The following is a 19968-nucleotide window of genomic DNA, read 5'->3' on the forward strand; positions in this document are numbered from 1 at the left end:
CGTAGCGCGCATATGAGAAAATCTTTTGTTAAATACATCTATCTATATTAGCAGCAAACACAAGTGGACTAATTTTCGTGATTTCAGTAGAGTCCTTGTTTGGGTGCCAAGTGTCGTGTTTTTTTAATGTATTTATATTTAGATTAAAGTATTATTGTCTCGTGAAAATTCAGAAATCTTTTGTGAGTTTTGCACCACTTCTTGGCGGGAAGAGCAAAGACTTTTCAAAAACTTAAGTACTGTATGTGATAGTTTATGTGTCACCTGAAATCGTTTGCAGAAGGCGTAGCGTTCTCAAGATTAACAACAGAGTTCGCATTGCCACTTAATTTATTTGTGTCGTGATCATGTTCGATCACGACCGGATACGAGACATAGCAACTACGAACAGAGAAACCTAAGGGACCGGACAGAGCTGGAAATTTTCTTTGCTATACTACACCACAAGTTAAAAGAAATTGGATTTAAATCACAAACAAGGTAAGTGACACTGCGCCTCCTGCCTTAACTACGACGTTTGCCGACATGCGGTCGGTCCCTGGTAGCAGTATGAAACTATTAAAACATCGTTATTTCTTTCGATACCATAGAAATACTTTAAGTACTAAGCAGGCACTACAGCATTTGAGAGCACAATAACCAATCCAGTTACCTTAGTCAGTATTGCTAACAATAGGCTCCGTACATTGCAATTTTATATCTTGCTGGCTGTTTCTTTAAATAAAGTCCTTTAGCATTTTCGACATTTTATCTTAGCTGCACACATAAATTTTTACATAGCACTGCACAATAGTAATATTTTATAATAACTAATTAGTGATTGCGTCTTTAAAAAATATATCATGACTGTGGTAACAGGAGAGGATTACAATTCTTCAGCTGTCAAAAAATAAGAAACACAAAATATCGCTATCGATACAATTTATGAACAACTCGTATTCTGCGCCGTGGCGCGTAAGGTATTCTTTGAAACATCAGGTGGTCGCTGCTCAGCGACGATCTAAGAAATTTTTACACAAATTGTATGGCTTTTATGAGCCTGTATTGTTAGATTATCGAATGCAAGTTTATTTAAGCTATCGAAACAGATACTAGTAATAAAAACTCACCCTGACTAACTAGACACACACATAAACAGATCTAAAGGGAACAGACTTTACTTTTCGGTATATACTTCGTTAGGTTGGCAACGTGTTGATAAACAAAAAATGGTTCAAATGGCTCTTAGCACTATGGGACTCAACATCTGAGGTCATCAGTCCCCTAGAACTTAGAACTACTTAAACAACCTAAGTACATCACACACATCAATGCCCGAGGCAGGATTCGAACCTGCGACCGTAGCGGCCGCGCGGTTCCAGACTGAAGCGCCTAGAACCGCTCGATCAAACCGGCTGGCAGATAATGTTGTGTCCCTGTGTTTTATCACTGATTCCTTCAGAGCTTCAAAGAGTGTCTTTCAGTTAATATTGTCGAAACCTTTCTCTGAATATGGAAATGCTATGAACACTGGTTTTCCTTTCTCCAGTCTGTCTACTTAGCTGAGTGGTAGGAACTGTATTGTCTCTCGTGTTCAGACATTTCACAGGAATCTAACGTTGTGGCCATGTCAGTTTGTATAGCCCCTCCCCCTCTCCTCTGTATATATCCCATCCACCTTCTAGTCTTCTCTTATTTGCTTAGTTCTGGCTTGCCAAATGAGCACTTGGCAGTTGCTTCTCCTTTGAGCAAGATTTTCTTTTTTCTTTCTTATTTAATGTCGGATCTTATGTTTTCAAAGTGTAAAATCGCTGTTGCCATTGTGGACTCTGTCAACGGCATTCTTAGACATCTCTCTCTTCCGCGTGGCCTAATTAATTTGCTGCGTTTTTATATTTTCTCCTGTCAATTAAATTGAACATATCACGTTGTTTCCAAGGATTTCTACTGCACCTTTTTCCGATTTACATCCTCTGCTGCATTCGTCACTTCTCCTCTCAAAGATATCCGTTCGTATTGTAATGGATTCCTTCCTCTGTTTCAGTCAGTCGTTGCCTTATGATACCTTTAAGATTATCGACAAACTCTGGGTCTTAACTTATTCAGGTTGCACGTCCTTTATCTGCTACCGTTTACTGCCACTTTAGTTATCATCACAGTTTAAAATCTGGTTTCGAAAACTCTGTTGCAAATATGTATTATTCTTTCATGATTCTTGAGCGAAGCGTTAGCGATGATTACGTTGTGGTGTGTGCAAAATTCTATGAGGTGGCTTCGCATTTCATCCCTTCCCCAAAGCTTACATTTTCTTACTTTCTTCCTGTACCAGCTACCGGAATCCAGTCTCTCGTCACATTTTAGATCTTTGTCTCTCTTAAATATCTGAGTGATCTCTTTTATCGTCCATTCTTTCAATCTGTTCATCACCTGTGGTGTAGGTACGCACGGAAACTTGTGTGACTGTAGTGTTGGCTTTAACGTCGTGTCTCTCCTGGTAATGATAATGTCAATGGCAGTTTAGTGATGGCGCTGAGTGATGTGATACTACTTCACTGGTAGTTTCAATAGCTGACGCTCGCAGACTGGTTAAAATACATGATCTCAGCATAGCAAATATTGAGGATCAACTGTCAGGCATTTTTACTCATAAATAAATGACTATCAGATAAACACGTAATGTACTATCATTATAGTAGACTGCGTTTAGGTATTGCAATTTCGAGTACTGACAGCTGTTATTAAAGTAACAATAAGTTTCTGTTCTGGGGTGGCCGCTTTTGTAAATGAGACAGCGGAAAATCACGGACGGTAGTCATGGTGTCTGTTTCTGGTGGAATAAGAAAACACGAATAATGAAATGTGTGGAAGGGTACACCGTAGTGAAAATAAAAAATTGCCATGCCTTCATCGGAGTTCGTCTTTCCCTCGTGTAGGTGGGCGGCTCAGTTAATGGGAGGCGCCGGGCGCTTCGGTGGGCCCCGCCCCGTGGCTCAGCGCCGGCCGCTTGCAGGTGGGAAGCAGAGGCCGCCAGCTGCCGCCGCAGTGCCGCTCGTTCTGGCCGGCGCGGCTGGGCAGCCAGGGCGCCGTCTCCAGAGCGAGGCGAGCCGGCTCTCTGGGCTGGCCGTACTGCGTGCGGCTGTCCGAGTTAGGCCGGGGCCACACGAGCGGAATAGCTGCGGAACGTCAGACGCGCGGTAAATGACCGCACCGCTATGGTGCATGGGGCAGATGCAGCAGTCCACACGGGGCGGAACGTCTGCGGCTGCGGAATTTTGCCGCTTGCCAGCCGCATCGCCCATAGCGAGGCGGAAAACCCGCTGCGGCACACGCAGCGCTATGGGCCATGAGAATCAATTGGGCATTTCACACGGGCGGTGCGACAGGTGTGCGGAGAAGGGCCAGCTGACAGCAGTCAGTGCTGAGAGCGGAGTAGAGTGGCCATTTGCAGCAGGCAGTTGCGTGCTCCGTTCCGTGTGACTACAAAGTGACTCCCACGATGTGCCCACTAGACATTGAGAAAATAGATATGGAGATTCTGATAATGGAAATGGAAAAAAGGCCTTGTATTTGGGATGTAAGGACCGAGGAATACAAAGACAGACATAAGAAGGATGCAGCATGGCATGAAATCTGCTGTGCATTATTCGATGATTTCGCAGATCATTCAAGCACAGAGAAAAAATCCGTTGGTAAGTTTTTCGTCCACTTTTAGAATAATGGATTTGGAATCCATTGGGAATATTCTTCCACTCCTCCTCTGTCGGCCGAGGCAGACACTTGTCACACAGGCAGCCCCAAATCGCACAGCACACTTTCCTCACTATGTCACTGGCTGTTGACTTGCCTATTCTGTATGTATAGTGCAGATCAACTAAGTGACAACCAGTAGCCAAATACCTAAAACCAAAGATATAAATGTATAAAAATTACGTTCAATATTTAGTCATTATTTAATGATGTTAAAGATTTTAAAGTTACGTTAAATTTCCGTTTCCTTTTTTCTCCTTTGTAGGCCAGAAGGCACAACAAAAGTGGCGTAACATTAGGGACTATTATCGGGAATATGTAAGGAAAGTGAAGAAATCTGGTTCAGAAGCAGTAAGAATATTAAAATACGTGTACGCTGACCAGCTGGGGTTCTTGTCACCTTCATTTAAAGTTAATTGATGTTTCTTATCCTCAAAAGACAGATTTACATCTAACATTTCATTAATAAAGAAAAGAGAATTAAACTTGTTCGTTTATTGACCTAATAATTATCTTTTTTTAAATTGAAATGAAAGTGTGAAAGTGTTGTTAAAACTAGTGATAGCTATTACTGGGTTTCTTTAATTTTAGCTGAGATAATTTTTGGCTGAGACAGGATACTTACACATTAGAATTCACTTACCTTAAAGTTATAGCAAGCATTTCCATTGAAAGTATAGCGAGTCTCATGTTCGTGTCTTGCTTCTGTAAAGCGTTTCTAAGCGTGTGATGTAATTCATCGAAGCTTGAGAAAGACATTCGGAAATAGTTACAAAATTTCATTTCATCCTCTCGTAGATCGTTAAATATAACGTGCAACGCTCCTTGCAACAACCGACTACTCACCACTGGATGCACCCAGTACTTTCGGTGTATTTCTCTCTTTTTCAGTATTTTTAACCCTACGTATGCCACTACTGCACAGTGTCGAGCATCCATCGCGACTACCAGATTAAACAAAAAAAAAAGAAGGAGAGAACAATTCAGTCTATTTGCTTGGCCTCCTCGCGGCTACGAAGCGAACTATCTTCATTCTAAGAACATTTCGCGCTGTACTAGAATGAAAAGTGTATTTTTTTCTCGTCTCTATTGTCATTTAATCGCAAGGTAAACAGTTACCAGGTCGACTTTACTTACTTTCTTAAAAATTGTGTTGATAATAGTTATTTAATGTTTCGTGAATGAAACAGTGTAGACAAGAAAAAATGACACATAAAGCAAATCATAGACGACATGCGGAAAATAAACGCGCCACAACTTGCATTGTGAGCGAGAATACCCTCGAGCGTGGCTCGCCGTAGGCAGCTGCGGCCAAGCGCCAATGTATATCACTCGATTACTCGAGACTGGAAAGAGATATGGCTCTCCTTCCAGTGTTAAAAACAATTTCGATATCTTAGCTACAATTCGTACGCAGCATTATACGACCTCAAATGCGCCAAACGCAAAGTAGCCAGCGACGACAGTTTTTACTGCAAACTTTTCAAAATATGCGCTGTATTTTACTTAATTATGATGTATCACGATAACCATGGGCAGCAGCGAAAAGAGAACCAGTTCGTTATCAAGCTGTGATATTAGGCTATAACACGCGTAAAAATAAATTTTTTTCGTCGAATAGTTTCCTCACAATCGAATGAGAGAGATTGCGTAGCGCAGAACACAGACGAATTCCAAAACAGTGGTTTTTAATTTTTTACACGAAAAGTATAAGTTGTAATGAGAAACTAACTACATGGACGGATGTAGCTTTGCTTCGTTTACATGAAACAATTTTTTTCGAGACAAAATAGATGACTAGATATTTGGCTCTCCGCACGAACATTCCGCAGCTAGCCGCATGGGTACAGGACTCTGCGTCTAGCCGCAGGCCGTCGACCGTTGCGGAAACAATCCGCTCGTGTGGCCCCGGCCTTACGGGCGTGCTAGCGAGGGGCGTGTGGCAGGCCGCAGTCGTGCCGCTGTGTGTGCCTGCACTGTGGGAGATTTGGGACTCATCTCGGCCGAACGAAGCAAAACTGAGACGTTCGAACAGATCCAGTCCACGTAATTATAAAAGTAAAGCTGCCAAAGTTTCCTGTAAAAGTGCCATCAGTGGCGGCATTCAGGTTACTCAGAAACTGTCGTGTAACGGTGGCAAGGGAAATCGTGAAACGTTACGATAAAGCAAGAGATGACGGCTGTAAATTATTTTGTACATGAAGATACGCTTATTGTGGGGTCTAAGATAAGCATTAACACCAAGTCATTTCTTGCAGTGGCGAGGAAAACTAGCCACCCACTTTCCTGCCTACCATAGATATTCATGTTGAATTTTGTGCGTGTGCGTTTTATACTTGCGGTTGTTTTTAAAGTAACGTCTCATTTTACAAATGTTTCCCGTTTCGTGTGTAACTGCGCACACCCGAGATTTCCTTTCGCGGAATTACTTTTGAAGTTTATTGCCTTTGTGCTCGTGTTTATTTCTTCCTCTTTATTTAGCTACTATCCCGCTGTTTCTTCATTCTTCGACGGCTTAATACGTTTCGTTGTATTAATTACGACCTCCGTCAGCATTACAGATTCCCGTCAACTAGGGCAACGTTAACATACTATCTGTTTCAGGGTTAATCTTGTAACGTTTGCTATCGAAGCTAATTGTGTAACTTTTGTGTTTTATTTTTATTTTGTTGCAGGCCCTTGTTCTACAAAAGATATTTCACTTTTCCAACAACGCTGTACAGGTAGAATGTTCGAGAAGGCAGGTGCTTTGCACTTATGGACAGTCTTTCGCAGGCTCTGTAGCTACATACTTGGAACGCTTCAAGGAAACGACCACCTTTCGAGGTGTTCCACTCCTCAGGTCATAGGTGCTTAATGTATCAATCGCTGTACGTAGTTACCGTTTATTATTGTTTGATACCCTTCTGTTAACCATAACTGCCTTGCATCTTTATTTTTATATGCTCTGTTTTCTGACTGAAAATATTCAAATCACAGCAAGAGACATAAGAAAAACTGCAAAAAGCCGGATCCACCTGTTGCTAAAGCTGAAAGAACCTTAAGATTATGATGCTTGAACTCAACAAAGAGAAATGCGTTATGGAATGATGTTCTGAAATAACTCGTCACTTAGAAAGAAAGTACAGATTGCACAAAAGAGAGCAATAACAATAATATGCCATGTTCACTCGCGGAAATCATGTAGGCATAATAATCTTCAAGGAGGTTGGCATTTTAACTGCGCCGCCAAAATACATATATTTCCTAATGACATTCGTCATAAACAGCCCATCACAGTTTGAGAAGAACAGTGATGTCGATAGGGAGGACACTAGAGGGAAAAAAGATCTTACCCATTATTAAAGCTGTCAGTGGCTCAGAAAGGAGTTCAATATGCAGCAACAAATATCTCTGATTACTTGCCCAATAACCTAAAATGTCTGGCAGGTATCAAAGTGAGTTTTAAATCGAACTTAGAAATCACTTCTCCTGGACAACTCCTTCTGTTCCATTGATGAATGTCTATTGACAAGGTGGTAGCCAGAGAAAAATAGACGCTCTTTCCACATCAATTCCATAAAAGAATCATTCAAATGATCTATCGAACATTTAACTAACTAACTGACCAACCAGAGACTGTTGTACTGGCAGTCGTACACTAGCTCCCAAAAGAAAAACGATTTAAAGCAGCAGCTGAGGATGTGATCCACCTGCTAAACAGTACGTTGAAATAAAGCTGTTATTTAGTGAAGAAGTAGCGTCTTATACACACTCAGTTTTCTTCTACACAAGCGATGTAAACGACCGTAGTACACAATAATAAATTCATTTAATTAAAAGAAATTTTTGCCGTTATGTAGACAGGGGTGGCACCGCCAGCAGTCGACCAATGGTGTAAACGCCCAGAAGATGACCCCTACGTCGGGTTGAAACCGGTTGGCGGTATTATGACAATTATATATGCGATTAAGACTGTTCTTGAATTATTAATTAAAAGAAAGTGTACATATTCAAAACGAATTATGTACAATATAGTCTCGCAAATTAATCTGAAAACTTAATTCAGCAGTCCCATTTCTGCACTTGAGTCTGTTCTCCTGTTACTACCATAGTTACACAACAGTTTACATTACTTAGTATGAAATATGTAATATTCACTGCATAATTGTGCAGTCATTACTTATAACTTCTCAATATTATATTTGATTACGTACACACCTCAGAAAACCAGTTGTCGATGCCTTTGCTTCTGTGCTTCAAATGTAGCTAATATGGTTCTCTTATTGTTATGGATGATGAGAATATCATTAACGCGATCGGAGTCCACACAGCTTCTTTTCTGAGTCAGTACCATCTGTGAATTACTAAAATTTCTTTTACTCAAGGCACTACTGGCAGGTATACAGAAAACCTCTTTGCTGAGTTTCGACAGGACACACGAATTTGTTTTCCATCATGAAAGAAGGCCTGTGAACTTATCGTTTGGACTATCCATGTTCATATATTTCTCAACCTCATCTTTCCATTTTGAGGTGGATGTTCGACAATTTTGAAAATTTTTTGTGGGAGAAGGCATGACATCTTTGGTTGCGTTCGTATCAACATCATTATTTAAGGGGCTCCGGAACGCCCTATACTTGCAGTGTTAAAATAACGCTTATAAATTACATCTTTCCTCACAAAGTATTTGAGGTAGGAAGTTGAACTTTTTACAGATTATTTATTGGAATATGGGCTACAACTTAACACAGGGATTTTACAAAATTTCACTTCAGTTATTAAAGATGATTTTTTTTCAATTGTAATGAAAATTCACAACATTTTTTTGCAATTTTTTATTTATATATTCAAAAATATACAGTTTTTTGGAAAAAGGCTGTGTTAAATTATGCAGAAGGTACTGTGTAACATTTACTGAAAGTTTGAAACAAATATGTTTGGAAGATCCTTAGAAAACATGTAATTAGTATGAGAAAATAAAAGTTTTGGGAATCGAGCGACAAAGATTGGATTAACTTTTTAGTGCATTCCAGGTCCATAGGATAGATTATCTTCATCCTCTGCAAACTCCTCCTCCAGCTTCCTCTTGTTCCTACTCCTGTTTACTCTTGCTTGTATTTCTAGACTCTTTACAGCCCTGTCTGCAGCCCGAAGGCTTTCCTTGTCTAAAGCAAGCATCGCTCGTACCATGTTAGAACCTATCTTCATTCCCATATTTCTAAATACCTTTGGCTTTCCAACATTTCTCCTTTTCTTAAAAGCCTTCAGAGGATTTCTAATAACTTTACTTTTACTCATTATTATACTTCAACAAAACAGAGACTCAAGAAACAGAATTAATTACGAATATTTTCGAGATAACGACAGAGTAAATAAACATGAAACAATCGACAATCACACGAGCGATATATATTGAACCATCACAGGTTAGCCACAACACATACTTTATCTCACATCACTAAAATGTACCTGATGAACACGGACGTTAATAATAACACCATTTGACAGCAGTTTAACAGCGCCACAGTGGGTCACGCCCATGTAGAATACATTTCAAAAAAAGTTTAAAAATAGTTGTAGTCTTCGGAATTGAATAAATTATATATCTATTAAAAGGTAATAGTCTGCAGATTCAGAAAACGCAAAAAAGTAAAAATTGAACTGTTCATGATTTTGAGCCTTTCCGGAGCCCCTTAACACAACACACGCATATCTTGATGAATTTTTTCTCTTCTTTCTTCGGGAAAAACTGATAGCTCCTTGAAACAGGGATGCAAGAACGTTGCCACGTAATGAATGTCATGTAGTTCATTTAGAACTTTCTGTTTTATTAACAGTTCTGCCCTTTCCTTTAGCTTACACATTGTCACACAGTCGACTCCAGTTTCGCAGAGACCAATCAGTTTCAAAATCCACGGCACTACAAATGGTAGTGTTGGCTCATTGTCGCCTTCCAAATCGTCCGTGGCCTCTTTGAAAACCTTCAGAAATTGAATAACGCTTTCCACAGTCTCGTTATGATACGACGTCATCATCTCGTGTTTGTTTGAATCACTCAAAACGGTCTCTATTTGGTCTTTCTGTGAATGGAATGAGTCTAACATCATGTACACACTGTTCCACCCGGTCTCTACATCATGGTGTAAGGTTTTATCTAATCTCGCGAGTAAGCCGGATTGTTTTATAAAGCCTACTACTTTACGTACAGCCAGGATGGAGTCATACACTGCAGGAATGTCCTCCATTAAGAAACCTTCACTGAATGTGTGCCTCGGTGCTGTATTAATACAGTGCATCACACACGGGAGTCGTTTGTGTGCTCCTGGTGCTCTCTTGACGTCAGCTCCCTGATCTGTAACGAAAGTAACCCGTCTCAGTTCCGAGGACGTTATCTGCGACTCTGCCATTTGTTCATGTATTTCCGTAATGATATGTTGACCTGTCTTGGCAACATCAGGAAACCTCGTAGTTAAGAGTACACTGTTTTTTAGTTTCCATTTGTCCGTCGACTCACCAGTATAGCTGGACGTGACAGTCAGGTAATGGGTCGTACGACAACTGTCTGTCCACAGATCGCACGTCATTGAACACTGGTTTTTACCAATTGCGTCTTTCACTACTGGTACAAGTTTACTCCTGACTCGATCAGCCAATTCCTTAATATGTCGTGCTACAGTCGTCGGGGAAGGTAGCGCGTCTTAGGCGGTGATTTTTCCATGTTTTGCTCCTGTATTTGTCAGTTCTTGAGCTAAGCCTATGAATCCTTCACCGCTTACCATATTAAATGGTCGGAGGCCAGTTGCACACATTAAAACACGTTTGTCCCTGATAAATATTTTATCAGCAATGGCAGCTGCAGCACTTGACAAGTGTCGATTATCCTTATATTTACGTCTGTTCATTCAAAAATGGTTCAAATGGCGCTGAGCACTATGGGACTCAACAACTTAGGTCATAAGTCCCCTAGAACTTAGAACTACTTAAACCTAACTAACCTAAGGACATCACACACACCCATGCCCGAGGCAGGATTCGAACCTGCGACCGTAGCAGTCCCGCGGTTCCGGACTGCAGCGCCAGAACCGCTAGACCACCGCGGCCGGCTGTTCATTCCAGTTGTGCTTCCTTTGTAAGCAAGCGATGCTCCACAATTTCCATTTCGGCACTGAACGTCAGCAACTGGAAGACGTGTATCTCTTCCAACAACCACCTGAAACAGTCGTAATAAACACCTTCATATACACCAAAGAGCAGTGGATGCAGCGGTCCAGCACCGTAAAATAAAGCTTTGGTGGGCTTTGTTCTGCGATCGGCCGTAGGCAGCTACACGACAGAATAATATGGCTGACATTTCTTTTTTTGCTCATATCGCCTTTTCAGTAAATTAGTTGTTAGCTGCATGCGGTCCTCCTTCTGACGTGTGCAGTGTGTGAAGGCCGCCGAGAGATGTTTTTCCTTATCCGCTGCCAGGTAAGAATGCCATCCGTAGGAGCCGAAGGACAACACCTGCACACACTGCCACGGGGTAAAACAGTTTCTCACCTGCGATGATACTCCTTGTCGATGCAAAACACACGATGCAGTCAGCTTTTTTGTTACATTTTAACAATGGGTGGGTGGTGTCAGCAGATCTGGTTATTCCATGTACGTGATTTAGATATCGCCTTGAGTTGAGAGGAATTTTTCTAGCCATTATACGTCTTTAAAGCCACGGAGTGTAAATGCATTCTACCCCTTAGCACTAGGCATATTACGCATAGCGCGTGTCATCCAGGTGAACATAATTACACAGAATCTCGTGCGTTAACTGGCTCGGACAAGAACGTTTTGACCGTATGTTCTGACGTGTGTTCCGGAAGATTTCCTCCCACGGCCTCCCCCTTCTCAGGAGTGCAGGGTGGCGCCTGCTGGAGGCTTGTGTGCCAGAAGGCCGTGCACGAACGTGCGGAGTGCAGAGCAGCTCTGTCCGGATGCGTTAAAATGACGGAACTGGACAGCGGCTAGGAGTGTGATCCACACGTGGGGGGGACACGCGGCTCGCACCTCGCGGGACACGCGGCCTTCTGCTGTGGGTGGATTTTAAAAATTAAGCCGTCGCGTCAAGTGGGAATTCACTCTCATTGCGACGATGAACACTGGGGTGTAAATTTCATTCACCTCAGGAAATCGCGATGACTCGCGGGAGACTTCAAACTGCCAACGTTCCGCGGCGCTATGCTCTGTTCGTCATAAGAATAAACCTGACGTAAACATTACGCCATGTATTCTTCCGCGTTTGCTCGAATCACATTGGATTTCGTTTCACGTGAAGCGGAAGCCAAGCTGTGCCCAGTACAGTCAAGTCCGATCACAAGGACACGTTTTATGCTGTGTTGCACACACACACACACACACACACACACACACACACAGACTGAGCTGTGACGCGGTACAACAACTTCACCGGCGCATTAAACTCGGACAGCAGTGGCCAGCTAGCGGTCCAACTAACCTGCACTGCTGAGACCAGCTGCAGTTGAGACGTAAAATGAGACGGACAAAGAAACAATATAGCTTCAAATATCACTTAATGTTTAAAACTAATGAAATAATATTCGGCAAAAGTCCGGCACTGCCGCGCGCTTCTTAGGCGGCGAGACGCAAAGCATAAAATGCTCTCGTTCTTACCTTACATAGGATTCTGATTACAAATTAGTGTGATGAAAATTCCTAACTCAGATACAGGCAAATTTTTCTCAGCCAGCTGTGTGTGACGCAAAAGCGTACTACAGAGATTTCACCGTAATGTTGACTACTCAAGCTAATGAAGGTATTGATTGCAGTCAGTCGTGAGGTAATCTCTCAGCTCCTTCCTCACCCGTATCCGAGAAGTTCACTACTTTGACGACGAGTCGATCAACAACAGAATCCACGAAGCCAACCAGGCGCCGCGTTTCTCCTCTTCTTTTCTGCCGTCCTGGATCCCTCCAGCGTTCGGCACTGACATGTGAGACAGCTGCGTTTGTTAGTTCCAGTACGTGTGCCAGCTTAACAGTGTTTTGTTATTTCTCGGGACAGATCTCTTAACTTGGCTCCAGACCAGTTCTGTTGGGTTCATACTGTAATGGCACAGTGGAAAATGTTAAAAGGCAGCATTTGTCTGGTGTGCTAGATGCTGTGAAAGTGATTGTTTTCCGTGTTCCTACGGTACTTATCTACAACTGTGGTATAAAACAATGCAGATCAAATAAAGAGTATTTGGCGTTTCATTTTTGCCTTAAAAATTAAATTATGTTTTCTTATTTTAAGCAACTTTGCAAACAGTCTTTCATAGAGTATTGGTAATTATTAATTTGTATTTGAAATGAAAACAGGAATTTCGTGTGTAATACGTAATTAGAAAGAAGAAGACGTGCATTATTCATAATAAATGATGATGAATTTTAAAATTACGAGATGTACGTATTTCAACTTGAACGAGAAAAAAAAGTGACTTGGACGACACTTCAACACGTGGACAATGACATACAGGGAATTATGAATCTGCTAGGTTACCGATTTTTTTTATCTCATTTTGTTTGTTGTATTTCTTCATGACGGACGTTCCACGACGCTTTTTCAAGTTCGTCGTTGATCCATTGACTCAGTTATTTTTATTGCAGAGGGCAGATACGACGCTGACCGAACACACTTTTTCTTTTTTTTTATCTCATTTTGTTCGTTGTATCTGCTCGGGGCGAACGTCGCAAGACACCCGTTTCAGTTCGTCTCTGATCCATTGACTCAGTTTTTTTATTACAGGGGGCAGCTAACTCTTTGACCGAACACGGCGAGTTACCGTGCCGGCAACACACTGAGCTGCCATGCCGGCATAGACGTCGACAAGGAGTGTGACTTTGAAACTGAACTGTATGTGTCTAATAGAGTCCCTTGGGAAACTTGGAAGCCGATTATTTCTGTAAATTTATGAAAATCATTGAGAACAGCCTATTTCTCGGCACTTTTTAACTGCGTCCCACACGCGTGTTTCACCACGGAACAGGAAGCAGCCTCAGCCATTAACAGCGCGGCAGTCAGGGCTCAGCAGTGCAGAGGCAGTGACTGTACACGGCTTGTGGAGTAAAAACTACGCAGCTAAAGCGTGAGTAACAAACACGTCGATGGCCGGTTAATACATTTGAATATCTTGAAAGTTTCATTTAACGTAACTTGCTAATAAGATACGTGATACATATGTAGGACCTACTTCCAAGAGCGTAACAACACCAGCGTATGCGTGCTACGGCTTCTGACCAGTCATCTAGTTTGTGTTTGTTTACATCAGGTTTATTCTTATGATGGGGTACAGCAGCAACAAAGCTCTGTGGGCTGCAGGAGAAGGAGAATTAACTGAAAGGAGTTCAGCTTCTACAACTATATGCATATGTGGTCAACGTCTAAATGTCCTCAAAATTAGTACAGTGTAATTATGCGGGTATGACGCTGGTTTCGTGATTTTCAGTGTCGAGTGCTGGCGTTCCTGTGACGTGGCAGAACAGAATGTAGTCGGCCGACCGGGTTGGGAGCCATTCAGTGACGTACAGGGTGAGTCAGGAGCAAAGGCACATGCTTTGAGGGGTCACAGTATTAGTGGTACTGAATACTACTCCGAATGGCTTCCGAGGTAGAACACACTGTTATTTATTTTCTGTAGTACCATGCATTGTCACTGTTCACAATGTACCACAGAAGTATAGAGCAAGTTCAGATGAACAGTTTGGTACGGGACACTTGTGGTCTATCAAGTCGGGAAACGGCCTCAAATTGGTCTACAAAAACTACATAAACTACAGCGCATGCGCGTCGAGCGAGTTTTCCAACGTTCTGGCGCTCTGTTCGCACAAACCATTACTTCTAGACAAAAAAATGAATAGGACCTGTTTTGTAGGAAATTTAATATAGCTTAATTTTGTACTGCGACACGTTTTCGCTGGAGGGTGCGGTTTTCGCGTTATTCAGGAAAAACGTACAAAAGTGATAATAAACGTGTTCTATCTCGGAAACCATTCGGAATAGAGAGAATTCAGAATCACTAATACTGTCACACCTCAAAGCATGAACCTTTCCTCCTGACTCACCCCGTCTGTGTAGTGTACGTAAAAAATGAATAATTCTGGCACCGCTGGTTGAGCGAGGTTTGCAATCCAGCTTCGTTATACAGGTTGCGGAAAAGCAATTTCACCAAAAGTGTGCGGCGAAAAGGCAGCGTGAAACATAGGAATTTGAGTACAGCAACTCGGGGTCGCAACTGCGTGTTTTCGGCGCTACGGGGACGTAATTCAGATCTCACACACGGACGTCTTTGCTCTAAATGATTGGTAATTTACAGAAAATGTGTGCGTAAACAGGCTGTTTGGGCTAACCAACCGCCACGATGACAACAATATAAACTTACTGCATTACTTGCACGTGTATCGTACTTAAGCTGACATAACATGCAGCACTTCTTTAGAGGCGAAGAGAATCAAATGTCCGCGTTTCATGTTTGAACATTTCTTTAAGAGGTCGAATTGAGTGAAAAACGAGCCAACACTTAATTAACATAGGTATGTGTAGCAAATGTTCAGTATGGCCACCGTTTTCATGTTGGCATAGCGCCGTAAATATTCAGCTGCCACCTCGAACTCGCAATGCCGAAACCCCTTTACTTGATGCTCTCTTTCTGCCCTGCGCTTTTGGTCGAGTTCTTTTTCCTCTTCCTGTATCTACCAGACGTGACACGACAGACTAATTGTCGAGTTCTCAGAGGTGTAATACACTACGCCTATGGTAGAAAGTGTCGAAAACAGCAAAGTGACAGAATGTGTTGGTAGAGATTTATAACGTTAAAGTTCAGTAGACGTTAACTATGTAAAAGGAAATGCGATACATTTAACCAAGCCGCCACGAATTAAGGTGTAAAATACGTTTGTTGGTTGCAAAAAGTCCTCTAGTAAAGAAGTGAGTGCCGTGACAAGGGTGTCGGTCCCGCTACGATGCGGCGACATCTGAGAGCCTACAGCATCGGTGTTAATGAGAGGAAGGACTGCGCGCCTTTGGTCAGCTGTCTAAGCAGTGAAAATGAAGCGAAACTTTAACTGGTTTGATAACATCGCTCCTATAATCGGGAGTAAAGGTGAAATAATTTTATAGCGTCTGCGATGTGGAAGTGATGTGTGAGAGACTGATGACTAGGGTGATATTAGCTGCTCTTTGTATCTCGTCATATACCTACGACACAGTACCCTATGGAAGCAAGTAACCCTCATTCCATCTCTTGACCGGAAGCAATCCATAGTCCACTTATTTACCTTTTGGCTGTAATGAAATAGTAACGCAAATTACGGAAACCGCTTTTCTCAAGTCGTCTTGTTACATGTTCCACATTAGTTGATTCCACTAGGGTCAACAGACGTCCAGATCTTCATGATTTTTACACGCATGGTCTCTGCAGTGCAGCTGTGCTTGACGAAGTGAACTCTCCAGTCTTTATGTAACACGGAGAGGAGACACAGACAGATAATGCAGAGCACGAATTTCTTACGGACGCCAGAGAAATCGTGAGTTGGAGGAGTGTGAGGAGGAGGCTGGCCGTAGAGGGACGTTCAAAAGTCTCGCGCACGACCTTTGAGGCGTTCATAGCCGCTTTATTAAGCCACCAGGATTACGCTGGTTGCCGAAAGACGTGCTCGAAGCATATTTCACAGAAAAACTTTAGGCGTTTAGGGGTGGCGACCAAACTTCTCATCGAGTAAAGACACATTCCCACCTGAGTGCAGAATTGCCACTGGGAGATCGGTTTGCAGAGACATCCCCCTGTAGTCACACTACTTGACCTTCACAGAAACTGACTGAGCTCAGGGATACGCTTCCCTACGTACGTATATCACTGTAATCGGAAATTCGAATACTAGAGAACAATTGTATCACAGCAAATGTCTCGCAGATGTCTTTCACTCACACTGGGGAATGATTTCGAGACAGTATGTAAACATACTTATAGCCCCGAATTGTGGAACAACTTTGAAAAGTATAGCACACTTTATAAGATGAAATGAAAATGGTTGCTATCGTTTTTCGTGGTCATCAAACAAATTGCGGGACTGTTTTATTATATAGCAAGAATGTGAAACACACTACTGTAGAATTTCGAGATGGAAGACGCTACAGAAATGTTATTAGCATGTTGTGAAAACATCACACGTGATCCGTTTATCGAGGAGAAAACAAAGCTATAAAAAATCCAAGTTTCTCGACTGATGCCCGGTGAGCTACACACGATCGCTTTCAAAGTGGATGAATAACTATACTAGAAAAAATGAGACGTATTAAATGGGAAAAATTCTTCTCTTCAAAGAAGCACGGATCTTTTTAGGGTACTTATATTCCAGTAAGAAGAATGTAAGGCCAGGCTTTCTCGATTACAGGGGTAGCATTTGTGGCAGTGCAGAGCCGTTCGTAATGAAGGAGATGCGAGTGTCGATGTTACGACGTCATCATAGTGTAGCAGCAAGACACGCCCGCCGTGATCTTTAGCTAATCAGGCACTGTCGCAAAGAAACTGCGGAAATACTAAGGTCTTGATAATACGAGATAAAATAACGACTTTTTCATTTCCATTATCAGCACGACAATTATAACAGCCTATTAATATGTGGACGGAATATGTAAAGGGCCGCAGCACCACTTGGCAATGCAAGAAGCCGTAATAAGGAAAACATGCCAAGCAGTCAGCTTGTAAAACACAAATAAGGCGAAAAAAATTACATGTAAGCCGCAGAGTTGCAAACGGTTATATATACACCACTGAGGTGTTCTTACAGTGTGTTGATGCTAGACGCAAACAAAAAGTGCGCGCTTGAAATTCTTAACTTCCTAAAACGAGGAAACTTTTCGAGCGCTAAATGTATTTTCTTAGTGGGGCCAATAACAGACCAAGCTCTGTCGGTTTTAAAATATATGTTAAATTTCATAAGTAGCTTTCTCCGTAAGCAAATTCGCCTCCAATGTTGGTTTGACGGCCATTGTCTTAGCCTTAACAGTCTACAGTCATTTCCAAGACTTGTTTACATTTCAAGCATGGTGGAAGCAGTGTCGCAGACGTCGACACCCTCTTTGGCAGCACGGCTGCAGCCAGCTGGTCCAGAAAGAGACGGCTGAGAGTTTCGTCCGGATCTTGAATCGTTATTCACGTTTAACGCGGCAAGAACGCCGAAAGCGTGCGTCAGAAGAATGTCGCTGCGAAATATTCCTTTTGCAGTTTAACGGAATTTTGCGGCACAGTGCTGTTTTCATGGCGTTTTATAAATTGCACGTCTTATTAATTGTTCGTTTATGCATTGCTAAAGAACTGAAAACCCTTGAACTGAGGAAAAATGTAAATACAATGAAGAGCTGAGGAAACATTTAACTTTGCAGAGAAAAATTACTGCCGCTTACATTAGTAAGTATCATTTTCTAGCGACGAATAAGGCAGGTAGTTTCTGCTGGAATGAACGACGACTTTTGCGATACGCTTTCCACGTCTGCATACGAGCTCTAGCCGCTGTTTCACAATACTAAATCATTATCACGGCATGTGAACAAACCGCTGGTCGACGCTTAAGTAACACATGTGAATGCTGACGTGTTAATTAAGAAGCCAGGATATGACAAGTTTTTATATCCCGTCCATGACTACTGCCAAAATAATGAGCTGTTTTTATATGCCGACAGATTGCGTAATAGAGCACACAACTCTTTGCTGTAGGAAGGTGGGAGTGTTATGCAAACATGACGCCACAAGTGGTTAGTGGAAGTCAGTGTCGTTTTACAGTAAAGTATACAATACGTAACCTCATTTGGGGAGAAAGATAACTTTTGCGAATTTGTCTGTGGAGCCATACCTCTAAATGTGACCTTACGCAACCTAATCACAATTTTGTGTGCCCCACCGACGTAATTTATCGTTTACAAGTTTACTTGCTTATTACCATGCTGTATGTAAAGTCTCAATGCTGTTTGTATCTTTATCATCATTTTTTCCTATTTTCATTTACTTCATAAAACGGCCATTGATCGCGAGGAAGTTAAACTGCCGACATTCCGGAGCGCTAGCAGCAACAGTCAGTCGCTTGAGGCAGCGACAAAGCTCTGTGGGCTGCAGGGCAAGGAGAATTGACGGAAAAATAAATTCGTCTTCTTCGTTACTACGATCTGCTAGTTCAGTTAAATGTGCTGGAATTCAAAACAATGTCATTACGTTTGTAAGTCATTCAGTGACGTACCTGCAACTTATATAACTTGAGCAGTGCTGGTTGAGCGAGGTTTTGTCATCCAGCACCGTTACACATGCCAGACGTGACGGGACAAAGGTGCTGACCGCATTCTCAGGAGTTACATACTTAATCTCTGATAAACTGAATGTGCTTAAAACGGTAAAATGGTGGAATGCCGTTGTGTTGTTTTTTACCTTTAAAATACAGTAAGAAAATCGGCATCGGTAATCGCACTTCCAGAACAGATTTGATACTGTTTACAGGGCGAACCAGATGCGGTACCGGCAGATGGGTTTATGAAGAGTGTGTTTATTAGCTGTGTGTAGGACTGTTAAAAGTAGGTTTTATATTTTCTTTGGAGCAATTAAAGTGAATATTAACATATCGTTCGTTTCCCAGAACGAGATGACAGACAAAAAATATTTTTACACTTCATATTTCTTCTCTGTTCTACACTCATAATTTTATACAAAAAGCTATCAGAAGTCCTATCGCCATTATAATGTACTTCATGGTTGTGTGACACAATGGAGACGTATTACTCTGTTTATTCTTTTTAACGTCTCATTGTTACAGAAATTCCAGAGCCGGTACTGCGTGAGCAGACCACAGCCCCCTGTGAGAGGCTGGCTACAGTTGGTACCTGCCGCCCTCTCAGCAGTTGGCAGCACTGGTAGCGTGGCAGTCCCTGCGCCTTCTGTTGTCTGACGCATTTGTAGCGAGCTGTTTCCAGTGTGAAGGCGTGCGTCCGCGTTTTGTGCTGCAGCTTCCGAGTTGATAACTTCTACCGCACGGATATCGTTAATAAGGTAAAGGTGACCATTTCCATTCGTTCCCGCTATGTTGGATTATTTTCTTTTCTGTTTTTGCAAAGCTGTGGTAGTTGTGCGCTCTCAGTGTTCTCCATCGAGGCTATTGCGTGTAAAGCAAACTATGAAGGTTACTATGCTCTCAAAATACTAGCGAATTTCGTATTAAAAATCTTGTTATTTTAAAGCGCTATCGA

At 42.1% G+C, this 19968-nt stretch overlaps 1 protein-coding gene across 1 annotated transcript in view; it reads left to right on the plus strand.

Annotated features, from left to right (window-relative positions):
* LOC124719770 (nematocyst expressed protein 3-like) overlaps positions 1–19670 on the plus strand; it is a 137433-nt gene extending 117763 nt beyond the window's left edge. The window contains exons 4-5 of the mRNA XM_047244968.1: positions 2913–3102; positions 19539–19670. Of these exons, the coding sequence (XP_047100924.1) occupies positions 2913–3102; positions 19539–19670 (322 nt within the window). The remainder of the gene's footprint in view (positions 1–2912; positions 3103–19538) is intronic.
* The last annotated feature ends 298 nt before the right edge of the window (positions 19671–19968 follow it).

Source organism: Schistocerca piceifrons, chromosome 11 (genome assembly GCF_021461385.2).
Source record: "Schistocerca piceifrons isolate TAMUIC-IGC-003096 chromosome 11, iqSchPice1.1, whole genome shotgun sequence".
NCBI classification, from domain to species: Eukaryota; Metazoa; Arthropoda; class Insecta; order Orthoptera; family Acrididae; genus Schistocerca; species Schistocerca piceifrons.